The following is a 21,798-nucleotide window of genomic DNA, read 5'->3' as shown; positions in this document are numbered from 1 at the left end:
GTAATATTTTAGTGCTTGCCAATCAAGTAGTAATTTTCTTTAGGGTAACTTGAATACAAAAAAGATTCTTCGGGGATTAAATCTCTTTTTTTCTTATATGTCTCAATTGACTAGATTTTGTGACTAACTTACTCAGCAATTTCTCACATGCCAATGTAGCTTAGATATCAGGGTTAGATGCCTTACTTGGTCAAACTCACTCATTATTTCACGATGGTGTACGGTGAATAGATAAGTGAAAGAGTAGGGATGGCAATTTAGATCCGGCCCGCGGATACCCGGCCCGGCCCGACCCTAATGGGCCGGATTTTACCCGGCCCGATAAAGAATAGGGTCGGGTATGGGTTTTTTTTAAAAAACCCGAAGCGGGTTCGGGTCGGGTCCGGGTTTTATAAAAAAATCCGAAACCCGACCCGAAACCCGCCCCGGATAAAAACCCGGTTATGGAAGATAAGACATTTTGTAAGAATTTCTTAGTCTTTTTCATTTGTTAGTTGGAGGATAAGACATTTTGTAATTTCTTAGACTTGTGGGATTTATTTTGTAGCTTTTTAAGTGATTTGTTGATTTAAAATCTTAGTTGTGATTTATTGATTTATGATTAACTTATAATTTGGTTTGATTTGGTTGCCTTATAATGTGGCCTAAATGCCAAATTTTGGCATTTGGGCCATGTTAAATGGCTTGAATAGGCTTGAATCTAGGGAAAAAATTTAATGGGCTTAAAAAAAAAATTTGTTGGGCTAGATTTGGGCCCAAGAAGATAAACAGGGCCCGCGGGGCCCGTTTGGCCCAGCGGGGCGGGTATGGGCCCCGAAAAAAAAACCCGATTAATAATCGGGCCGGGTCCGGGTTCCGGGTCTTGGCCCGTGGGTCGGGTCCGGGTATGTAAAAACCCGGCCCGAACCCGACCCGTTGCCATTCCTATGAAAGAGTTAATTTATTTTCAATTATGAACTTCAACTAGTAAAATTTTAAATAAATAAATAAATAAGATAAATCTCCATGTGAAACATTTCTATAACTTCTTGAATAGTGCATCACATTTAAAAATGTTTTTGTCACAAGACACTTAAGGAATTACGGTGTCAAACTCACCAAAGGAAGATTGCAAAATCCATGCTAAACAATTACATCCATGATTATATAAGTACACAAAAATCTTTTTAATTTAAACACAAGAAAAAATTTGAAGAAAAAAAATGATAAATTCTCATCAACCCTATTTGATAGTATCACCAAGCATAGGTTTAGAAGCATTTGCTAGTGAATTCCCTACATCACCCACAATGCTTGATCAAATCTCTCAGCCTCAATCTCTCACGCCGATCTGCTCTAGCTCTTCTTCTTCGGGAGAGCTGGTCAACCGATCTTCTTCCCTCTTTCTTCTTCTTCTTCTTCTTCTTCTAAATATATGCCTTACGTATTTTACTGTTTTCCCCTTTTGCCCCACAGGTTTTTTTTTTATTTTAGCGTATGCCGAATGTTAAATGAGTAAATACCACTTTTTCTTTTTTACATCCAAATGAGTAAATACTATTAATTTTAAAACTATGTAACAAAATACACATTTTTCCAAAAAAATATTTAGCAAAATGTCTTTGTCATGGAACTTGATTTTGTTAAAACTCAATATTCTCAAAATCAAGTTCTATCAGGGGCGGCGGCACTTGAAGGCCAGGGGGTCGCAGGACCCTGACCTGAATTTTTTTTTATAATATAATAATTTAAAATTTTTATATTTGTCTACCCTTCAAAAAAAAATTTTGGGAACATCCGTAGTTTTTTTTTATGCCAATAAATATAAACTTTGCTCCATAATTTGTTCTACTTAACAATATATTGGGGCTTTCAAGCAAAAAGAAGCCAAAAAAAAAATTTTAAACTAAAATCTGGAAAAAAAGATTATAACATAATCCAAATGCCCAATTGGCCCTAGGAAAAAAGCCCAAGATCAATTTCTTTTATTAGATTGTAAAATTTATGCTTTTTAAAGAACACCCGGAGAAAAATTCCTAGAGCCGCCAATGAATTCTACATCTATTTTTAAGTAAAACTTGACATTATCAATATCGAAGAAAATTTAAGTGGCAAAATATGTATAAAATTCGACATTACTTATGTCAAGTTTTAGTTGTAACTTAATTTTATTAAAATTGAGTTTGAAAACAACAAAATTTTATTATATACTTTGGAAAGAGGGGTATTTTGCTACATAGTTTTATTAAGGGTATTTACTCCTTTTACCCTTAATATTGATTAATAAAATAATAAATATATAACATAATTTTTAATTCTTTTATAGGTAGACAGTAGACATGTATATATCTTATTAGTGGTTAGGTTTTAATATTCTTTTAAAATAATTTTTAATAATAATTTTAAAACAATTATTTTTGTTATAAATTTTTTTTTTATAAGCATTGAATATATATATATATATATAATATTATTTGAAGAGGGTAAAAGTAAAGTAGATGGTTAGAATTTGCAAAAACACACGATAGGAAGCATTAATAGGACCATGAATAAAGACATGCGGCGACAAAACCCCTGAACGGTGGATGGATAATCTATTAGGACGGGTCACCTCTAGTATACGGAATGATCCAAGGAGAACGGGTCACCTGAAAAGGATGGATAGCCCCCCAGACGGACACTGAGGTCAATGGAACCAAATACACGTGGCAATGACATGGCTTACGTGGTTTCCAAGCACATTTCAAATAATAATAACTTGTGACCCACGCTTAACCCTAGTCAATAGAACCCTTACATGGAAAGGATCCCTTAAATCATGTGCGTTTATGAAGATCTTCTCTACAATGAAATATTTCTCTCTTCCAAGGAACCAAGGTCGGTTCCTCACCACTATAAAAAGGCTATAACCTATTGAAAACAAGTACGCATAATTCATCCCAGTTTTGGCACTCTAGAGTTGTGACAATCTCTCTAACTTAACCTTCGGTTGGTATTAGGCCAATACCACATCGGCACTACATCGGTACTCTCTTAAGGTTTTCTTTTTGGTGTTGTGCAGGTGTTGTTTCGGGCACGTAAGGACTGTGCAACTTACTAACGATTTTAGGCATCATCAATTGGCACTGTCTGTGGGGAACAATAGGTAAGCCGTGTTGCTGTTTCTTAGACAAAAAGGTTGCATGATGCTTACCTGTTCGATGGCAACCAACACCAACGCCCAAGGAGACGAACCACATACTGCGATTCTAGAGAAATAGATTTAGACACTGGCAGCGACGGTTGAATGACTTACCAAGAAAAACCAAGACTTGGAGGAGCAACTGCACCAAAGAGACGCCAAGCCTCAGGACCAAGAGGGGGAGCAAGAAGGCAACAACCTTCAGTGCAGTGGCACTAGACAGAATCGAGAAGGGCTGGAAGGCAGTAATCTTATGAGCAGGCCAATGGCCACAGACGTTGCCCTACCGAACCTGGTCGCAGATATGCAGATGATGAAAGAGCAGATGGACTTGATGATGAACGCCCTCAAAGGGTGGCTGTAAAATGATCTCGATGATCTGGTGCACCAGATGGATTCACCTTTCACCGCATCTATCACTTCATTCCTTCTACCGCCGAAGTTTTGTATGCCGCGGATAGATGCCAACAACGGATCAAAGGGCCCGTTAGACCACCTAGAGACGTTCAAGATGCTCATGCATCTCCAGGGCGTAGCGGACAAAATCATATGTAGGGCCTTTCCCACCACATTGAAAGGTCCTACGAGGATATGGTTTAGCAAGCTGACACCAAACATCAACAGTACTTTCAAGGAGTTGAGCGCTCAGTTTGCCTCACACTTTATTGGAGGACACAGGTATAAGAAGTCAACTGCATGCCTGATGAACATTAAGTAGCGAGAGGACGAGACACTAAGGTCTTATATCACCCGATTTAACAAGGAAGCCCTCTCGATTGATGAAGCCGATGACAAGATACTCGTTGCAGCATTCACAAACAGACTACGGAAGGGTAAGTTTTTGTTTTCTCTATACAAAAACGATCCAAAGACAATGTCGGATGTGCTTTACAGGGCTACCAAATACATAAACGCGGAAGACACGCTACTTGCGCGAGAAGAAAAGCCTAGGAAGAGAGAAAGGGAGGAAGATGCTAGACAGGAGATAGGATGGAAGGTTAGGAGGACGGGTGACGGGCAAGAAGATAGACGCTCTAAGACCCCCTCGGCGAGATTTGCAAATTTCACTCTGCTGAACATTCCGATCGACCAGGTACTAATGCAGATAAAGGATAAAGGATCGTTGATATTTCCTGGCAAGCTAAAGGGTGATCCCAACAAGAGGCCCAGGGATAAATACTGCCGCTTTCATCGCCACCATGGCCACGATACTTTCAAATGTTATGATTTGAAGCAGCAGATAGAAGCCCTGATCAGGCAGGGGAATTGCAGAGGTTTGTAAGCAAAGAGAAGATGGACCAGCCGCAAGAGCAAGGTCCCCAGAGGGAGAACGAACGCCCCAAGCCACATGTCGGGGACTTAAGAATGATTGTAGGGGGCACAGTAGCTCCCTGTTCAACCAAAAGGGCGCGCAAGACCTACCTCCGATTGGTTCAGAATGTCTAGCTAACAGGATTGGTCCCAAGGATGGCATGCATGGACGACCCGGTGATCGGGTTCTCGGAGGAAGACGCTCAACGCCTCCATCACCCACATGACGATACGCTTGTCGTAAGTATACAAATTGGCTACTACAACACTCACAGGGTCTTGGTAGATAACGACAACTTCGCTGATATAATTTACTACCCAGCATTCCAGCAAATGAGGATTAGGTTTGGAGGTACAAGGGTATACCCATTAGGATTGGGTTTGGAGGTACAAGGGATCCCGACTGACGCACCATTCATTGGGTTTGGAGGTACAAGGGTATACCCATTAGGCGCGGTCACCTTGTTTGTCACGGTTGGCGATTACCCCCAACAGATTACCAGGGATGTTACGTTCCTGGTAGTAGACTACTCATTTGCGTACAATGCCATCTTGGGCCGCCCTACTCTCACTTCGTGGAAGGTCGTAACCTCTACCTACCACCTGATGATCAAGTTCCCAATAGAGTACAAAGTAGGAGAGGTACGGGGTAATCAGGTAGCGGCGCGCGAATGCTATATTGCCATGATAGAAATGGACGATCACTTACCGACAATGTGTATAGAGGAACGGCGAATGGTAACGGAGATAGTAGAGGGAATAGAGGAGGTCCCCTTTGATGATTCTAAACCTAAGTGGATGACCAAAATAGGCATTCTTGCTAGCCTTCCAGTCTGACAGGCCTTGATATCATTTCTAAAAGGAAACCAAGACATCTTCGCTTGGAGCCATGAAGACATGCCCAGAATTGACCCTTTAGTCATTGTTCACAAGCTGAACGTGTCACCCTCTTTCCCTCCCATCCAACAGAAGAAGCGAGTGTTCGCCCAAGAATGGGACCGAGCCATAGCAAAGGAAGTTCGTAAGTTGTAGGAAACAAGATTCATCCAGGAAGTGTACTACCCCGATTGGTTGGCTAAAGTGGTAACAATCAAGAAAGCTAATGGAAAGTGGAGGATGTGCGTGGACTTCACAGACTTAAACAAGGCATGTCCTAAGGATAGCTACCCATTCCCAAGGATTGATATCTTAGTAGATTCAACAGCAAGACACCAGCTGCTAAGCTTCAAGGACGCATTTTCTAGGTACAATCAGATAAAGCTGGACGAGGCTGACTAGGAGAAAACTTCTTTTGTCACGAGCCAGGGACTCTTCTGTTATAAGGTGATGCTGTTTAGCCTCAAGAATGCAAGTGCGACGTATCAAAGGCTTATGAACAGGATGTTTGCACACCAGATTGGAAGGAACGTCGAGGTGTACGTAGACGACATGCTGATAAAAAACATACGAGAGGAAGACCACCTCGATGTCCTAAAGGAAACATTCGAGACGCTCAGGCACTATAACATGAAGCTGAATCCGAGCAAGTGTATGTTTGGGGTGACAACTGGGAAGTTCTTAGGATTCATTGTAACTCAGAGGGGTATCGAAGTCAACCCGAACAAGGTTCAGGCTATCATGGAGCCGGCGCCACCAAAAACTATCAAGGAGGTACAGAGTCTGAACAGTAAGATAGCAGTGTTAAACAGATTCGTTTCAAAAGCAACGGATAGGTGCCTCCCCTTTTTTTGCACATTAAAAAAGCCTTTCGAATGGATAATCGAGTGTCAACGGGCATTCAAGGATCTAAAGGCATACCTTTCTTCTCCACATTTGCTAAGCCCACCTAGACCAGGAGAAAAGTTCTTCCTCTACTTGGCCGTCTCCTTAACTGCTGTCAGTGCGGTTCTAGTCAGGGAAGAGGACGGGGCCCAAAAACCCATATACTTCTTGAGCCAAGCGTTATGAGGGGCAGAAGAGAGGTACCCGCCTATGGAAAAGCTTGCCTTCGCGTTAGTAACTGCAGCGCGTAAACTCAAACTATACTTCCAGGCTTATACTATAGTAGTCTTGACAGAAAAACCACTACGAAGAGTAATGAGCAGTCCGGAGGCGGCTGAACAAGTAGCGCTATGGACGATTGAACTGAGTGAGTTTGATATATAGTATCAACCATGTACGGCCACAAAAGGACAGGTTATTGCAGACTTCATCCCCGAATTCGCCCACTCGGATGAGCAGGGGGCAGAAGGGAACACCCGATGGATAGTTTCAGCTTCTCCTCATGATGGAGCCTCCAAGATCTCCGCTCTGTTAGCTCTTCCTCCATTGCATTTTCCTTAGCACGGACACGCTCTAGTGTCTTCTCGTGAGAAAGGCAATGCTCCATCAACCCCTTCATCATCAGGACCTCCTACACCAACCACAAAAAGAGTAAGTACAAAATGATAAAAAATATGACTAAATATATAGGGACGGATACAAACCTGTGTAAGGTTGAATAATCCTGTCTCCCCCATTGCTTTAGTGGCATAATTGCCCAGGTCCTCGTAGTCCTCATCCTTGATGATGGAGGTGATTTGCTTAAGGGCGTACTAGGAATCCTCTCGAAGAAGGACGGGAGGTTCTCCTTGACAGGGTATGGATTAACCATCAGACCTTTGCCCTTCCCCAAGCCAAGCTTGGGAGGCAACTTAAACCCGTCGGAAGCTTGACCGATAGCTAGTCCCGTCACCACCTTCTGCTTCTTGCCTTGGCGGTTAATTTTCTCGGATGGTTGCCTTTTTGTGGAAGGATGAGTCGAGCCCATCTTGGGGGGAAGACTCCCCTCTAGCTTCTTTTTAGCAGTGGCCTGTTGCTTGATGAATGCCCTTCTCCTGGCCTCTTCCATTTCTACAAAAAGTGGACGAGTAAGAACATTGGTAAGTAATAATACAAACACACAATGGTCAAAGGACTTACGTTTATGAATTCATGCGTCGTATCGATGGGCAGCAGTAGTAGGTTCTAGACCATCACAGTACCAGTGGAGAGTATCCAAGGTAACAAGCTTGACCCACGTCCTCTCTGACAGCTTGGTGGTCTTGAAGATTTTTTTTAAGAAACCAAATTGCTCGGTAGTAACCTGTGGATGGTCACAAGCTGCAAAGAAGACGGTTATGGCAGTTAAACAATAAAAAATGTATTAAATCTAATATGGATGGACACCTACCAAACGGGGTTATTATACCCTATGTTGTGTCCACAGGCATGTACTCATGATCGTTTGGGTGACCCATCCAATTATCCTCACGGAGGAAAAAGTATTGACCCTTCTAGTTCCTGTTAGAGTCTAGGGTCTCACACACTAATCGAAGCACCGAACTCCGTGGAAGGAAACTGTACATCCCCCTAGATTGGGAAATTTTAGAAGGACGGTAACAATGGAAGAATTCTTCCATAGTCAACTGTCGCACCCCATTGGACATTACCCTGTACAAAACTTCTACACCCAGAAAGATCCTCTAGGCATTCAGAGAGAACTGGGAGATGGCCAACCCCAGGTATTGGAGAAGATGATGGTGAAGAGCACTCAATGGAAAGTGAAGCCCAACTTTCAGCATCTGCTTGTATACCCCGACGTCTTTAAGACCCTTATAGTAGCACTTTTCAGACTTAAAGGATAGACAGATGGAAATGTTGTCAGGTATCTGATACTTCTCCCTAAGTGTGTTGAAGTGTGATGGCTTGATGGTAGAAACAAAATTGTTTACCGTCCATAAGGGAATTCCTTGAACCCATCAAGACCTATGACAGATTGGATGGGGGGTTTATATCGTCTAGGTCATTGTAATCATACTTTGACCCATCCTCACCCTGCACCTCATCCTCCATATTGGAAGGAGAGTTAGCTGACGGTTCCCTTTCCTCGCTAGAGGTGCCGAGGTCTGCTTGACCTGACGGGAACACCTCATCGTAGCTCGTTTCATCGAGGATAAACGATTAACCACTTGACGCCTTACTAGACATTTGACACCTACAAGCGACGGGTAAAAATCCTAAGACTCTAGGTTTACACTAATGACGGACAAGTGAATATAATAGAAAAAGAAACTTGAGATAAAAGAACCAGTACTTACAGCTTAACGACATGTTGAAAGCAATGAGATGACTAAATAGAATGGTGAGACCAACTTGACGAGACGATGGTTCGTAAAGAGTGGACGGAAGCGCTCTGATCAGCAAAAATTTCTCCAAAATGTGAAAATGAAAGGGACTAGGAGCACACATATATATAGAGGGAACGACACGGAAGACGAAGGGACGCTTCGGTTCAAGCAAACAACCATTAAAAGCTTGCCACGTGTCCCCACTACATTAATGACCCTAGGGTAGCTTGTCAATCAACACACGCTTCTCAAGGATAGAGGCAAACCATCACTCTATGGATCTATGAAAAGTAAGCAACAGGTCCATGGAGTGAGGGGGCAACTGAAGAGGGTAAAAGTAAAGTAGACGGTTAGAATTTGCAAAAACCCATGATAGGAAGCATCAATAGGATGACGAATAAAGACATGTGATGACAAAAACCCTAAACAGTGCGGAATGATCCAAGGAGAACGAGTCACCTGAAAAGGACGAATAGCCCCCCAGACGGACACTAAGGTCGACAGAACCAAATACACGTGGCAATGACATGGCTTACGTGGTTTCCAAGCACATTTCAAATAATAATAACTTGTGACCCATGCTTAACCCTAGTCAATAGAACCCTTACATGGAAAGAATCTCTTAAATCACGTGCGTTTATGAAGATCTTCTCTACAAGGAAATATTCCTCTCCTCTAAGGAACCAAGGTCGATTCCTCACCACTATAAAAAGGCCATAACCTACAGAAAATAGGTACGCATAATTCATCCCAGCTCTAGCATTCTAGAGTTGCAACATTCTCTCTGACTTAACCTTCGGAGGGAATTAGGCTGGTACCACACCAGTACTCTCTTAAGGTTTTCCTTTTGGTGTTGTGCAGCTATTGTTTCAGGCATGTGAGGACTGTGCAACTTACTGATGATTTTCGGCATCGTCATTAATTAATTAATATGCATGTTTCTATTTACTTACAGAAAATTTTAAAAACATGGAATTGCTTAACTAGTTAACGTTCTACTTAGCTGAGTATAATGATTAAATAACTGGATATATCGGCTAAACAATAGGTGAGACTTTCATTCATTTTTCAAATTTAGAGAGGGAAAAAGTTTAATTAACTAAATAGATAAACTATACCAAGATTCTTTTCTTTTGCTATATATATATATATACATATATGTATATTCCTTTCTAGGCATCCAAACAAAGGAAAAATAATAATTTAAAGGAGTATTGAGGTACATTGATCTTTAGAGATTGAGCTTGGTTCTTCCATTGAAGAATTTAGGAAAGAGGGCTTGCTTTTGACTTTTCAGTGAGTGAATGTAGTTTGGGGAAACTAGGATTTAAGTACTGAACGTACACATAAGGGTTGGATTTTTGGGGCAACCATATGGCTTCTTTTAATCTATGAGGAAGATTGAGATTTATTTTTGATGAGTTTTTTTACACCTTTGGAGTGATTTTGATACATGTGAAAAGTTGATAGTGTTAACTATGAAATTGTTTTAGTTGTGGGTTTGTTAGTTGCATGTTAAGTGTTTGAGATTTTACCTCAATGAGTTATGAGGTTGTATTAAATTGACTTGTAGTTGTTTATTTGATTTGAAGTTGGACTTTGTGATACATATAACGAGTTTTAGAACTTTGAAAGTGATTTGATGATGTGATAATTGATTTCTATAAGACGTAAGATTCTAGTGCTTGACAATCAAGTAGTAATTTTCTTTAGGGTAACTTGAATATAGAAAAGATTCTATGGGGATTAAATCTCTTCTTTTCTTATATGTCTCAATTGAATGGATTCTGTGATTATCTAACTTACTCAGCAATTTCTCACATGCCAACATAGCTTAGATATTAGGGTTAGATGCCTTACTTCAAACTCACTCATTATTTCACAATGGTATACGGTGAACAGATAAGTGAAAGAGTTAATTTATTTTCAATTATGAACTTCAACTAGTGAAATTTTAAATAAATAAATAAATAAGGTAAATCTTCATGTGAAACATTTCTATAACTTCTTGAATAATGCATCACTTTTGATAATGTTTTTGTCACATGACACTTAAGGAATTACAGTGTCAAACTCACCAAAGGAATATTGCAAAATCCATGCTAAATAATTACATCCATGATTATATAAATACACAAAAATCTTTTTAATTTACATACAAGATAAAATTTGAAGAAAAAAAATGACGAATTCTCATCAACCCTATTTGATAGTATCACCAAGCATAGGTTTAGAAGCATTTGTTGAATTCCCTACATCACCCACAATGCTTGTACTAATTGATGATGAGTTGAAATAGCTAGTATCAGTTGCACCCTTACTAGTTACGTTGGTTATATCATCATATTTCCAATTTGTCAAATATCCTGGCCTTGAAGTTACATTGCTCACTTCAATATCTCCTGAGAGCATTGCCACCACACGCGACATTGATGATCGCAATATTGGGGATGCTTGAGTGCACAAAAGAGGTACTCCAATCAGTCTTTTTACTTCTTCCTCATTGAATTCTGATAATTTAGAGTTTGCAAGATCAACTTCACGGTTGTTTTCATGCAACTACCAACCCTAACAAAAGATATATATATGTTGTCAGAGTAGCTTTACAATGTTGTGTACAAGTGGTGGCAATGAGTGATACTTTTGTTTCAATTAGACAACTTTCTTTAGGTTCAGAATATAGTAAAGAAGTGGTGGAAGTAAGTAATCCGATTGTTTAAATGAGTCTAACTATCTAAGTGTTCATAATATAGTATAAAGGTATTTGTAGTGAGTATTCAAATAGTCTGAATTACAGGGTATCTAGATAAAACTCGAATGACCCTAAATTCATCCACAAGCTCATTTTGTGAATCTAATAAATCACTCCATTTTTAAGCACTCATTTAAATGTTTTAGGCATGTTAAGGACATATTTTATGTAATTGGCTAATCCTTTGACAAAACGCACTTTACTTGTATTTAGGTAGATTTAGGATGTGTTTAATACTTCAAAGAACAAGAGTACAAGTCTGGTATTGAAGCCATGCAATCTAAGAACTAAGTGAAGAAGTGCTGATTCATTAAAGCTTGACAGCTGTATTTATCATTCTTTACGAAATTCAAATTTTCAGATTTGACTTTTGGCCCATGTTGACATGTATGTGTAGGGTTTCTTTTCTCACAACCCTAGACATATATAAGGCTTATTTTGAAGGCCGTCACATAAGAGAATATAAGGAGAACATATGCAAAAGGTGACCGAAACCTTATTCTTTCTGAAAGAAGCTACTGCGTCTTTACGCCTTAAAGTTTGGTCACCAAGTGCTTATTGATCTTCATTATCGATGAAGTGAAAAACTTTGCAGCCAACTTTCTTCTTCTTCAAGTTGGTGAATGAGTCACGTACTAGGATTTGTGCAAAGGAGTTAGTCACGTACTGGGATCCGAGCATCAAAAGGGTGGCATTCATATATTGAAGAGTTTAGAGGTTCTGAAGCATTAGAAGATTTCGGGAAGGTTTTCTCCCAAGTTTTTTACTGTGAAACTAGTTTGTTTCAATGGTTTTCTTGGGTCATCAATCTTGTCTTATTTATTTTTTCGCTGCACATGATATTGATGTTTGTTTATTTGTTTTAACAAATTTTATGCATCATAAATCTAATTAATTTGAGTTTAAAACTTGTTAAATCTATCAACCGGGGTCTAAATTTCCTAACAAGTGGTATCAGAACGGGTATACTCTGATTAGATTAATTTCCTAAGTGTGATCCTTGACCCCTGTTGTCATGGATTGTGAACAATCTCTTTTGATTCCTCCTTTATTTGATGGAACTAATTATGCGTACTGGAAAGTTCGTATGAAAGTTTTTTTGCAGGCTCTAGGTGAATAGGTATGGCAAGCTGTAGAAGTTGGCTAGATCAAGCCAAAGAAATCGTCGGTGGATTGGGATGATGCAACAATCATAACGGAAAATTTCAACAGTAGGGCCTTGAATGCTTTGTTTTATGGGGTGATCAATGAGAAATTCAAGAAAATATCATCCACGGAAGTTGCCAAGAAAGCATGGACCATTCTTGAGACCACCTATAAAGGTACCAAGGTAGTAAAGACTACCAGGTTTCAAAGACTCACTAGTAGTTTTGAAGAACTAAGGATGGAGGAGGATGAGACCTTTAATGAGTTCTATGCTAAACTCAAGGATATTGTGAATTCTGCCTTCAACCTTAGAGAATCTATAGCAGAATCCAAAATTATTAGGAAAAATCCTTAGGTCATTACCTAAAAGATTCCATCCCAAGATCACTGTCATTGAAGAAGTGAAGGACATTGATCAACTTCCTTTGACTGAGCTTGTAGGGAACCTACAAACCTATGAGATGGGATTAGGCTTAATGGGAAAAGGTGAAAAGAGTAAAAATTTGGTTCTTAAAGGTATAGAGGAAGGGATTGAGGACTCTGAAGATGAAGATGAAGATGAAGATGATGATGAGGATGAGGATGGGGATCTAACCTTCGTAACTGATGAGATTATCAAGCTTCTTCAGTTTAGGAAAAAGGATAAGGGCAAACCTCCTAGGAAATCCAAATCCTCTAGGAAGGGTAAGAATGAGAAGCCCTTCATCTAATGTCATGAGTGCAAAGGTTTTGGTCATATGAGGATAGAGTGCCTAAGCTATCTTATGAAGGAAAAGACTGAGAAGTCAAAAGATAAAGGGTTGGTTGCTACTTCGAGTAATATTGAGAATGACTCTTCTGATGAGTATGTGGATGAATGTGATCACGTTATGGCCTTTGTTGCCTCAACCGATAAGGTGATTGTGGAGAGTGTTAGTGACAGTGAGGATTCTTCTGATGAGGTATGCACTGAATTCATAAAATCTAAAAAGACTTCTCATCTTTGTAGAAAAGAGTTTAATGAGGTAAAAACTAAAAAAGCTGATCTATTAGTCAAATTAGATGAGACTACAAGGTTAGTTGAGACTCTTATTGTGAAGAACACCTCATTAGAAGAGAAGGTCAAGAATCTCGAGGTTGAGCTTAGTCAAGCTAGAACTCAAATAGAGAGGATGTTTAGTGCAAAGCTTGAAGAGGTCTTGAGTGCTCAAAAGCCTAGTTCTGATAAGACTGGTTTAGAATATGCTGTCTCCTCTAACCCCTCTTCTTCCACGGCTTCTGGATCAAGGACTGTCTTTGTGCCCTAATATGAAAAAGGTGATAAAGGTATGAAATCCAAAATTGATTTGACTAATTTTAAATCCTTTGTTAGACCTCATGTTTGTCATCATTGTGGTATTTCTGGACACATTCGTCCTAATTGCTTTAAGTTGTATCCTCAAAAGCAAGTGTCCAAATGGTTACAGGTTTCCTCTCAAGTTGTCATCATTGTGGTATTTCTGGATATATTCGTTCTAATTGCTTTAAGTTGTTTGGAGAGTTATTAAAAGTTTTGAGCTTTTTAACTCAATTTCAGGAGAATTTTAATTCTTCTATGTCCTTTAGTAGACATAATAGGACACGTGTCTTTTCATCTTCACGGCCAAAGACTTGTGCTGTGTGGGTGAGAAAGGAGCATAAGATATAATTGTCTTTTCTGTTTGTCCTCTACTTTAATTTTTTCTATCTTAAGTAGGACTCTTTTTACTTGATTTCTTATTTGCTTTGGAAATCATGCTTTCATACGTCTGCATTTTTTCTTTCTTGCTTTCATGTATATGCATCTTTCTTTCATGCTTTCAATTTGTTTGTTTGTTTTTGTTTGGTTGTTTAGTTTTTATTTTGTGTTATTTTCAAAAAAAAAAGGAGAAAAATTATAAAAATATAAAAACAGTGTGTGTTTGTGTACATTGGTTCTTGTGAACCTTAAAATGGTCATTGAAATAGAGTTCTTTAAACTTTGTATCTCTTGTAGCTTAGATGGGCATCTTTATGCGCAACTAAGCAAGTGAACTTTGTGGCTCTTTGTTTGTGATGAGTAAGATTAAGTGATTTTTTGTACTTAACACTTGTTTCACTCTTTTTGACGAGAAGGACTAGAAAATCCTAAGAGAAAAGCATAAATAACCATCTCACCGCTGTTACCCGCTAATCATGAAATGTATGTTTTAGCATAGCAAAAGTGCAATGTCAATGACATCGGTATGCTTCGGCATAGCAAAAGTGCAATGTCAAAAAACTTAACATAATTGGTTTTTTTTTCTCTCTCTTTTATATACCCATGAATGATATGCTTAATAAAAAAAATATGCAAAGAAAATAAAAGCAAAAAGAATAAAATGATTTATATATGATTGTAAGTGTGTATTCTAGGAGATGTGGGAGTTATAGGAGCAAAGAAAAATATGCAAAGAAAATAAAAGCAAAAAGAACAAAATGCTTTATATATGATTGTAAGCGTGTATTTAAAGAGATGTGGGAGTTATAGGATGTATCTTGAAGGTGATAGTCCCCATCAAACAGCTATGATCGTGTGTGAATTAAATTGATTTACTCATACCTCAAATCGTCATAACATAGAGACATTTATGCAATCTTGCAATGTTTTTCACACACAACACGCAATATTCTTTACTACTTTTGATACATGTGCAGGTACAATGTGATTTGGCCATCACATGGTTTACATGTGTTAATGTATACTCACTAAACTGTCTTAACTCGTTTTTGAAATATAAAATTGGTTAAACTTGTTGTGTGTGTGTGTGTGTGTGTGTGTGTGTGTGTGTTTTGGGATCTATGTACTTAACAATTTTTGTTGAGAGATGTTTTTGAAAGATCAAAATGTTGTTTGGATCTTTGGTTGAATTGCATATTTAATTACATTCATGTCTGTGTTTTTCTCTTCCTCGAAAAACTATTTTTAAGCAATCTCGATAGCTCCTAGATACCTCTCGACACCTAAGCTATCTATTTAAAATTTTCAACTTGTCCTTATCTCAATCTCGATAGCTCCTCAATAGCTTCTCGATCCATCGAGAAAGTTCCTGTCTGCTCAATAGATCCTTGACACCTTCTCAATCCATTGAGGTTGGCTTGATAGCTGCTCGACACCTCTTGATCAATCGAGATTCTCTTGCATGCATTATTTTTTACATGTTTTTGCATATTTCCTTGATCTTGTCATCCATAGCATCTTGTTTCATCACATTCATGCATTTTTATGGATTTCTTTTACCCCCTTTATCATCTTTGATCATCTTTATGTTTCTCATATGAAGTTTTATAGCTTATTGTACCATTTGTCAATCATGACAAAAAAGGAGAGAAATTGGAGAAATTATGGAGAATATGTGGTTTCTTTTTAAGATTCTACATGTTAGGGGGAGAAATACATGCCCTTGTAAGGGAGAGATGCGTTTCATCTTGTTAGGGGGAGTGTTTATCTCTTTGTTGTTGCAGGAGCTACTTTTAGCTTCTTCTTCTTGTACATCAGTCTTGTGACCATGTTTACATACATTGTGCTTATCTTTGATATATATATGATGATATATGTTCTTCTTCACCTACCTCTACATGTGTTATTTCTTTTCTCCCTTTATACATATGTTTCTTATTATTTGTATACAATATTTTATTTCTGTTTCACACAAAAATACTTTGACGAGTTTTGTTTAAATGTTTTAAAAATACAGGTTGTCAAAGTCTTCTTTGCCATGAACTCTCTTCTTGCAAAGTTTTTCAAGAGTTTGTGTTAAGATGAATTTTATTGTATTTGACAAGTAAGTTGAGTAATTTATGACTTTTCTCATATGTTCATTTGTTTGTTGTGGTTTTGTCACGGATTGTCAAAGGAAAAGATTGTTAAGGATATATTTTATGTAATTGGCTAATCCTTTGACGAAACGCACTTTAATTGTATTTGGGTAGATCTAGGATGTGTTTAATACTACAAAGAACAAGAGTTCAACTCTAGTATTGAAGTCATGCAAATCTGTCTAAGAAACAAGTGAAGAAGTGTTGATTCATTAAAGCTCTACAACTTCTAGAAAAATAGTTATTTATTGAGATTTCGACAGCTAGCTCGACAGCCTTATCTATCGAGCTTTACGAAATTCAAATTGCCAGATTTGATTTTCAGCCCATGCTGACATGTATATGTAGAGTTTCTTTTTTCTCACAACCCTAGACATATATAAGGCTTATTTTGAAGGCCGTCACATAATAGAATACAAGAGAACACATGCAAAAGGTGACCGAAACCTTATTCTCTCTGAAAGAAGCTACTGCATCTTTGCGCCTTAGGGTTTTGTAACCAAATGCTTCTTGATCTTCATTGCTGATGAAGTGAAGAACTTTGCAGCCAACTTTCTTCTTCCTCAAGTTGGTCACGTACTAGGATTCATGCAAAGGAGTTAGTCACGTACTGGGATCCGCGCATCAAAAGGGTGGCGTTCATATATTGAAGAGTTCAGAGGTTCTGAAGCGGTAGAAGGTTTCTACTGTAAATTCGTCTACGGGGATTGTAGAGTCTAGGGACAAAGGTTTTGTACTAGATCTGAAACTTCTCTTTACTATAATGAATTGTTTTTCGGGAAGGTTTCCCCCCAGGTTTTATACTGTGAAACTAGTTTGTTTCATTGGTTTTCCTGAGTCATTATATCTTGTCTTATTTATTTTTTCATTGCACATGATATTAATGTTTTTTTGTTTTAACAAGTTTTATGCATAATAAATTTAATTAACAACTTGGGTTTAAAACTAGTTAAATCTATCAACCGGGGTCTAAATTTCCCAACAAGGCATAAGGATTAGTGATAAATTCAAATTGACATATACTTCAACATCAAAGAAAGTGTAAACTTCAAAACCATGAACACCTCAACATTATGAATAAATATGAAAAAAAAACATAACAAAAAAAAAACTTATTTCTTTTCTTGAATTTCATAAAAGTAACTTTGAAAGAGGCTATTAAATAATGTTGTTCACACAAAAGTAGGCTCTTACAAGCGTAGCTTTGGGTATGGAGACTCATTTCATTTCCTATTATGATGCAAAGTTAAATTATTTCCAAATAATCTAAATTAGCAATTAAAATTATTGCTTCCTTTGGACGTCCAAACTTTGTTCTTCATAAGAGGGAATTCTAGCATTTTGCCCTTATTTTTAAAAAAATTTAGCAATATGTCTATGTTTTGAAACTATTTAGGTTCGTGCCCCTGTTTTGAAATTCGATTGGTTTAAAATCGAGTTATGCCAAATGAAACTTTAAAAAAAGAAAAAAATTGCATGGAACTTGAGTTCATAGAGCTCGAGTTCCATACCTATAGCGGTGTTTAGGTGGACATATAGTGGCGTTTTAAATGGAACTCGAGCTCCATGAACTTGAGTTCCATGCAAATTTATTTTATTATTATTTTTTTAAGTTTGATCACCCCATACCTAAGACCATACTTATAGTTGCGTTCAGGTGGACTTACAGTGGCGTTTTAAATGGAACTCGAGCTCCATGAACCCGAGTTCCATGCAAATATTTTTTTTAAAATTTTGATCACCCCATACCTAGAGCTACGTTCAGGTGGACCTATAACGGCATTTTAAATGGAGCTCGAGCTCCATGAACCCGAGTTCCATGCTTTTTTTTTTTTTTAAGTTTGATTGCCCTATACTCGATTTTCTACAAATCGAGTTTTACATTGAAACTCGTTTTTGAAAAAATCGAGTTTTAAAAGAAGGGCATGGACCTAAATAGTTTCAAAATAGGGACATATTGCTAATTTTTTTAAAAAAATAAGGGCAAAATGCTAGAATCCCCCTTCATAAGATGCAAGTTTTATTTTTATATTTTCTGTCCAAAAAAAAGTTATATATATTTTTTATTTAGAAAGAAAAAAAAGGTTTTATATATTTATTGATCCAACATTTTATGATACTTCAACTTTTGGCAAAAGCAAAAACAAAAAATTAGTTGTGGATGGATCATGACTATCATGAACGCAAAACACGTATCCAAACAAGCTACTGATAAGTTTTGAAGAACAAAAATCCATCTAATTAAAGAAAGGTAACATTCTCATATATGGAGCATGAAAACACTGTTCATACCCATTCATGAAGATATATATTTTTCTTCTTCTAAGCTTGAGTCAGAATTTGGCCTCCTACTAACAAGCTCTAGAGCAACAACACCAAAGGCAAACACATCAGCCTTTTCTGTAAGGTGCCCACACATGGCGTACTTCGGTGCAAGAAAACCACTACATCAACAATGATCACATGCATAGTTTAGTCCTTAACATTACTAAATAATATACAATAAAATAAAGAATTGTGTAATTCATAGATACAAGGTGACAAGCTATGCCTATGCCTCTAGGATCTTACATGGTACAACACGGGTGCTTATGTGGGTCTTTTTATCGTCATAAAGCTTGGCCAAGCCAAAGTCTGATATTTTGGGGATGAGATCAGCGTCAAGCAGGATATTACTAGCCTTCACATCTCTATGTACAATTCGAAGCCATGACTCCTTATGAAGATAAGTTAAACCTTTTGCTACACCCAAGCATATATCAAAGCGTGTTGACCAATTGAGATTCAAAGTTCTTTTTCCTGTCTCATTCAAGCATATAAATTAAATCAACATTGTATAAACAAATACATAAACACACACACACACACACACACACACACACACACACACGTAAAGAGAGCAAAAGAGCAACAGTAAAGATACATTCACATACCAAATAATGCTTGATCAAGAATAAGATATGCATTCTCTAGATACTCATACACAAGGAGTCATTTATCTCTCTCAATGCAACATCCATACAACTTCACAAGGTTATGGTGTTGCATAGCCGATATAGTAGCAATCTCAATTATGAATTGGTTCTTTCCTTGGTATGATGTAACTGGGAGTTGCTTCACGTTACAAGAATGAGATATGCGTTGTCCTTTCTCGTTACAACCTCCATGTTGAAAATATTCGAGGTCAATAATATGATGGGGCTAGTAACATGTGTGGTGAATGGAATGGATTACAAGCTCTGTATCTTAATGATTGCCCATATGATTATTATGTACATTGCATGGCTCATAGGTTGCAATTAGCTCTAGTTACAACATCAAGAGAAGTAAAAGTTGTTCATCAATTCTTTGATCATTTGATTAATATTATCAATATTGTCAATATTGTCGTTGGTTCTAGTAAGCATAATGATGAATTGCAATATGCTCAAGCAAAGCAAGTTGAGAATATGGTTGCTTCTAATGAAACTGAGACCGGAAGAGGCGCAAACTAGATTGATACTTTGCAACAAGTTGGAGACACTAGGCGGGGATCTCTTTTTCAATCTAGTTGTAGTTTGATAAAAATGTTTAATGCTACTTGCAAAGTTATCAACATTATCTCTGAGAAATGGCTTAACTATAAACAACACGGTGATGCCGAGGGAGCTTATCAGATATTAACATCAATTGAATTTATTTTAATCTTGCATTTGATGAAAGAGATAATGGGAATTACTAATATTCTTTGTCAAGCTTTGCAACAACATTCTCGAGACCTTTTAAATGCCATGCATTTAGTTTTAACTACAAAATCACTTATTCAAAAGTTGAGAGACGATGGATGGGAGCCTTTACTTGCTAGTGTTATATCATTTTGTGAGCAACATGAAATTGATATTCCTAATATGAATGCTCGTTACACTAAAGCTCGAGGTAGATATCATCGTCAAGATGAAGATTTAACTATGGAACATCATTTTAGAATTGGCATATTTACAGTTGCGATAGATTTTCAATTGCAAGAATTGAAAAGTAGATTTTGTGAGCTAACAATGGAACTTGTCATTCTTAGTTCAGCTTTAAATCCCAAGGATGCTTTTAGATTATTCAAAATTGTTGATATATGAAATTTGGTTAAAAAATATTATCCTCAAGATTTCACTGAACAATAACAAGAACTTTTGGAGTCTCAATTGCAACATTATGAGCTTGATGTGACAAAACATCCAAATTTTCAAAATATGAGTACAAGTTCTGAGCTATGTAAGGGATTGAAAATTTCAAGAAAGTCTAAAATATATTTTAAAATTGATAGACTTATTCGTCTTGTGTTGACCCTTCTAGTTTCTACAACAACGATAGAATGAGCTTTTTCAGCTATGAAGCTGTTAAAAACAAGACTTCGCAATAGAATGGAGGATGATCTTTTGACAGATAATATGATAGTTTATATGAAGAAGGAAATTGCAGGGACTTTCACTGAAGAGATGATAATGTATGAATTTTATTTCATGAAAAATCGTCGCCAGACATGATTTGATGTGAATGTTCTTTTTTGTATGTCTACATTGAACTAGACGGTTTTTTTATGTTCATTAATGTTCAAGAATATGATGATATATGAAAGTTGATAACTTTGTATTCAATAGACTTATGAATTATATTTAGTATATCTCTACATCAACCCAACCCCCTCAAGTATTTATTCCTGGCTATGCCCCTGCTTTGATGAGTCCCACTCCAATACCATACAAGCTTATTATTATACTAATATATAAAATTAGTAGAACAATTTAGAGTGCCGATCAATGGTAATATAGGCTTGTCCACGAGTTTAATAAGAAAAAGAAACTGAGCATTATAAAAAAATAAAAAAAACTTACAAAATTCACAATAGACATACTATATCAAACAACAATGGCATTCATTAATTAGCAAAAAAAATTAAAAACAAAAACCTTTAGAAAGAAAAAGAAGAAGAACTTACAGTGAGTGTAGGTTTGAGACATGATTTAATGAAGAAGATCAGATCAGTGGTAGTGGGTGGTGGCTGAGGTGAGAGAGAGTAGATCAGTGGCAGCGGCGGTGGTGGCAGTGGCTAGGGCTAGGGAGGTGGCTAGGGGCGGGGGCGGTGGTGAGAGAGAGAGAGCTTGAAGATGGTGAGAGAGAGCTCGACATGGTAAAAGTGAAAATGGGTTTAAGAGAAAAAAAATCAAAATGGAGTTGGATGGAAAAAGAAAACGGGATTTTGAGAGCTTGAGAAGTGGGAGCCGAATGAGAAGAAAGAAAAAAAAAAAGAAATTAAAGAAAAAGCCTTGGGAAAAAAAAGGTGGGAAATGAAGAATAGGAGGAAATTTTGTGCGGGAATAATGAAAAATCTGGAGGGAAAACATCGCTATAGATTTTATTTATTTATTAATTTTGTGATAAGTCTATAGATCTTCTTTAATAACTAAAGCAACGTTTTAAGAAAACGTCGCTATAAG

General features: G+C 37.4%; 2 protein-coding genes across 2 annotated transcripts; both read left to right on the top strand.

Annotated features, from left to right (window-relative positions):
• The first annotated feature begins 4,034 nt into the window (after positions 1-4,034).
• Positions 4,035-5,308, top strand: LOC142616075 (uncharacterized). The gene is made up of 2 exons (XM_075788963.1): positions 4,035-4,434; positions 4,614-5,308. Exons 1-2 carry the CDS (start codon positions 4,035-4,037, stop codon positions 5,306-5,308), a joined length of 1,095 nt encoding a protein of 364 aa, XP_075645078.1.
• A 14,588-nt stretch (positions 5,309-19,896) lies between these two features.
• On the top strand, positions 19,897-20,439 carry LOC142616074 (uncharacterized). The gene has a single exon (XM_075788962.1). The coding sequence runs from the start codon at positions 19,897-19,899 to the stop codon at positions 20,437-20,439; it is 543 nt and encodes a 180-aa protein (XP_075645077.1).
• Positions 20,440-21,798: the final 1,359 nt, after the last annotated feature.

Source organism: Castanea sativa, chromosome 11 (assembly GCF_040712315.1).
Source record: "Castanea sativa cultivar Marrone di Chiusa Pesio chromosome 11, ASM4071231v1".
In the NCBI taxonomy this organism is placed as follows: Eukaryota; Viridiplantae; Streptophyta; class Magnoliopsida; order Fagales; family Fagaceae; genus Castanea; species Castanea sativa.
This window is presented reverse-complemented; position numbering and strand designations above follow the sequence as displayed.

Bases quoted from the DNA above. Each gene is read 5' to 3' on its own strand.
- LOC142616075 (XM_075788963.1), top strand. From the start codon at position 4,035: ATGTCGGATGTGCTTTACAGGGCTACCAAATACATAAACGCGGAAGAC. The intron at 4,435-4,613 runs GTTTGTAAGCAA...TCTAGCTAACAG, and splicing joins CAGGCAGGGGAATTGCAGAG to GATTGGTCCCAAGGATGGCA.
- LOC142616074 (XM_075788962.1), top strand. From the start codon at position 19,897: ATGTTTAATGCTACTTGCAAAGTTATCAACATTATCTCTGAGAAATGG.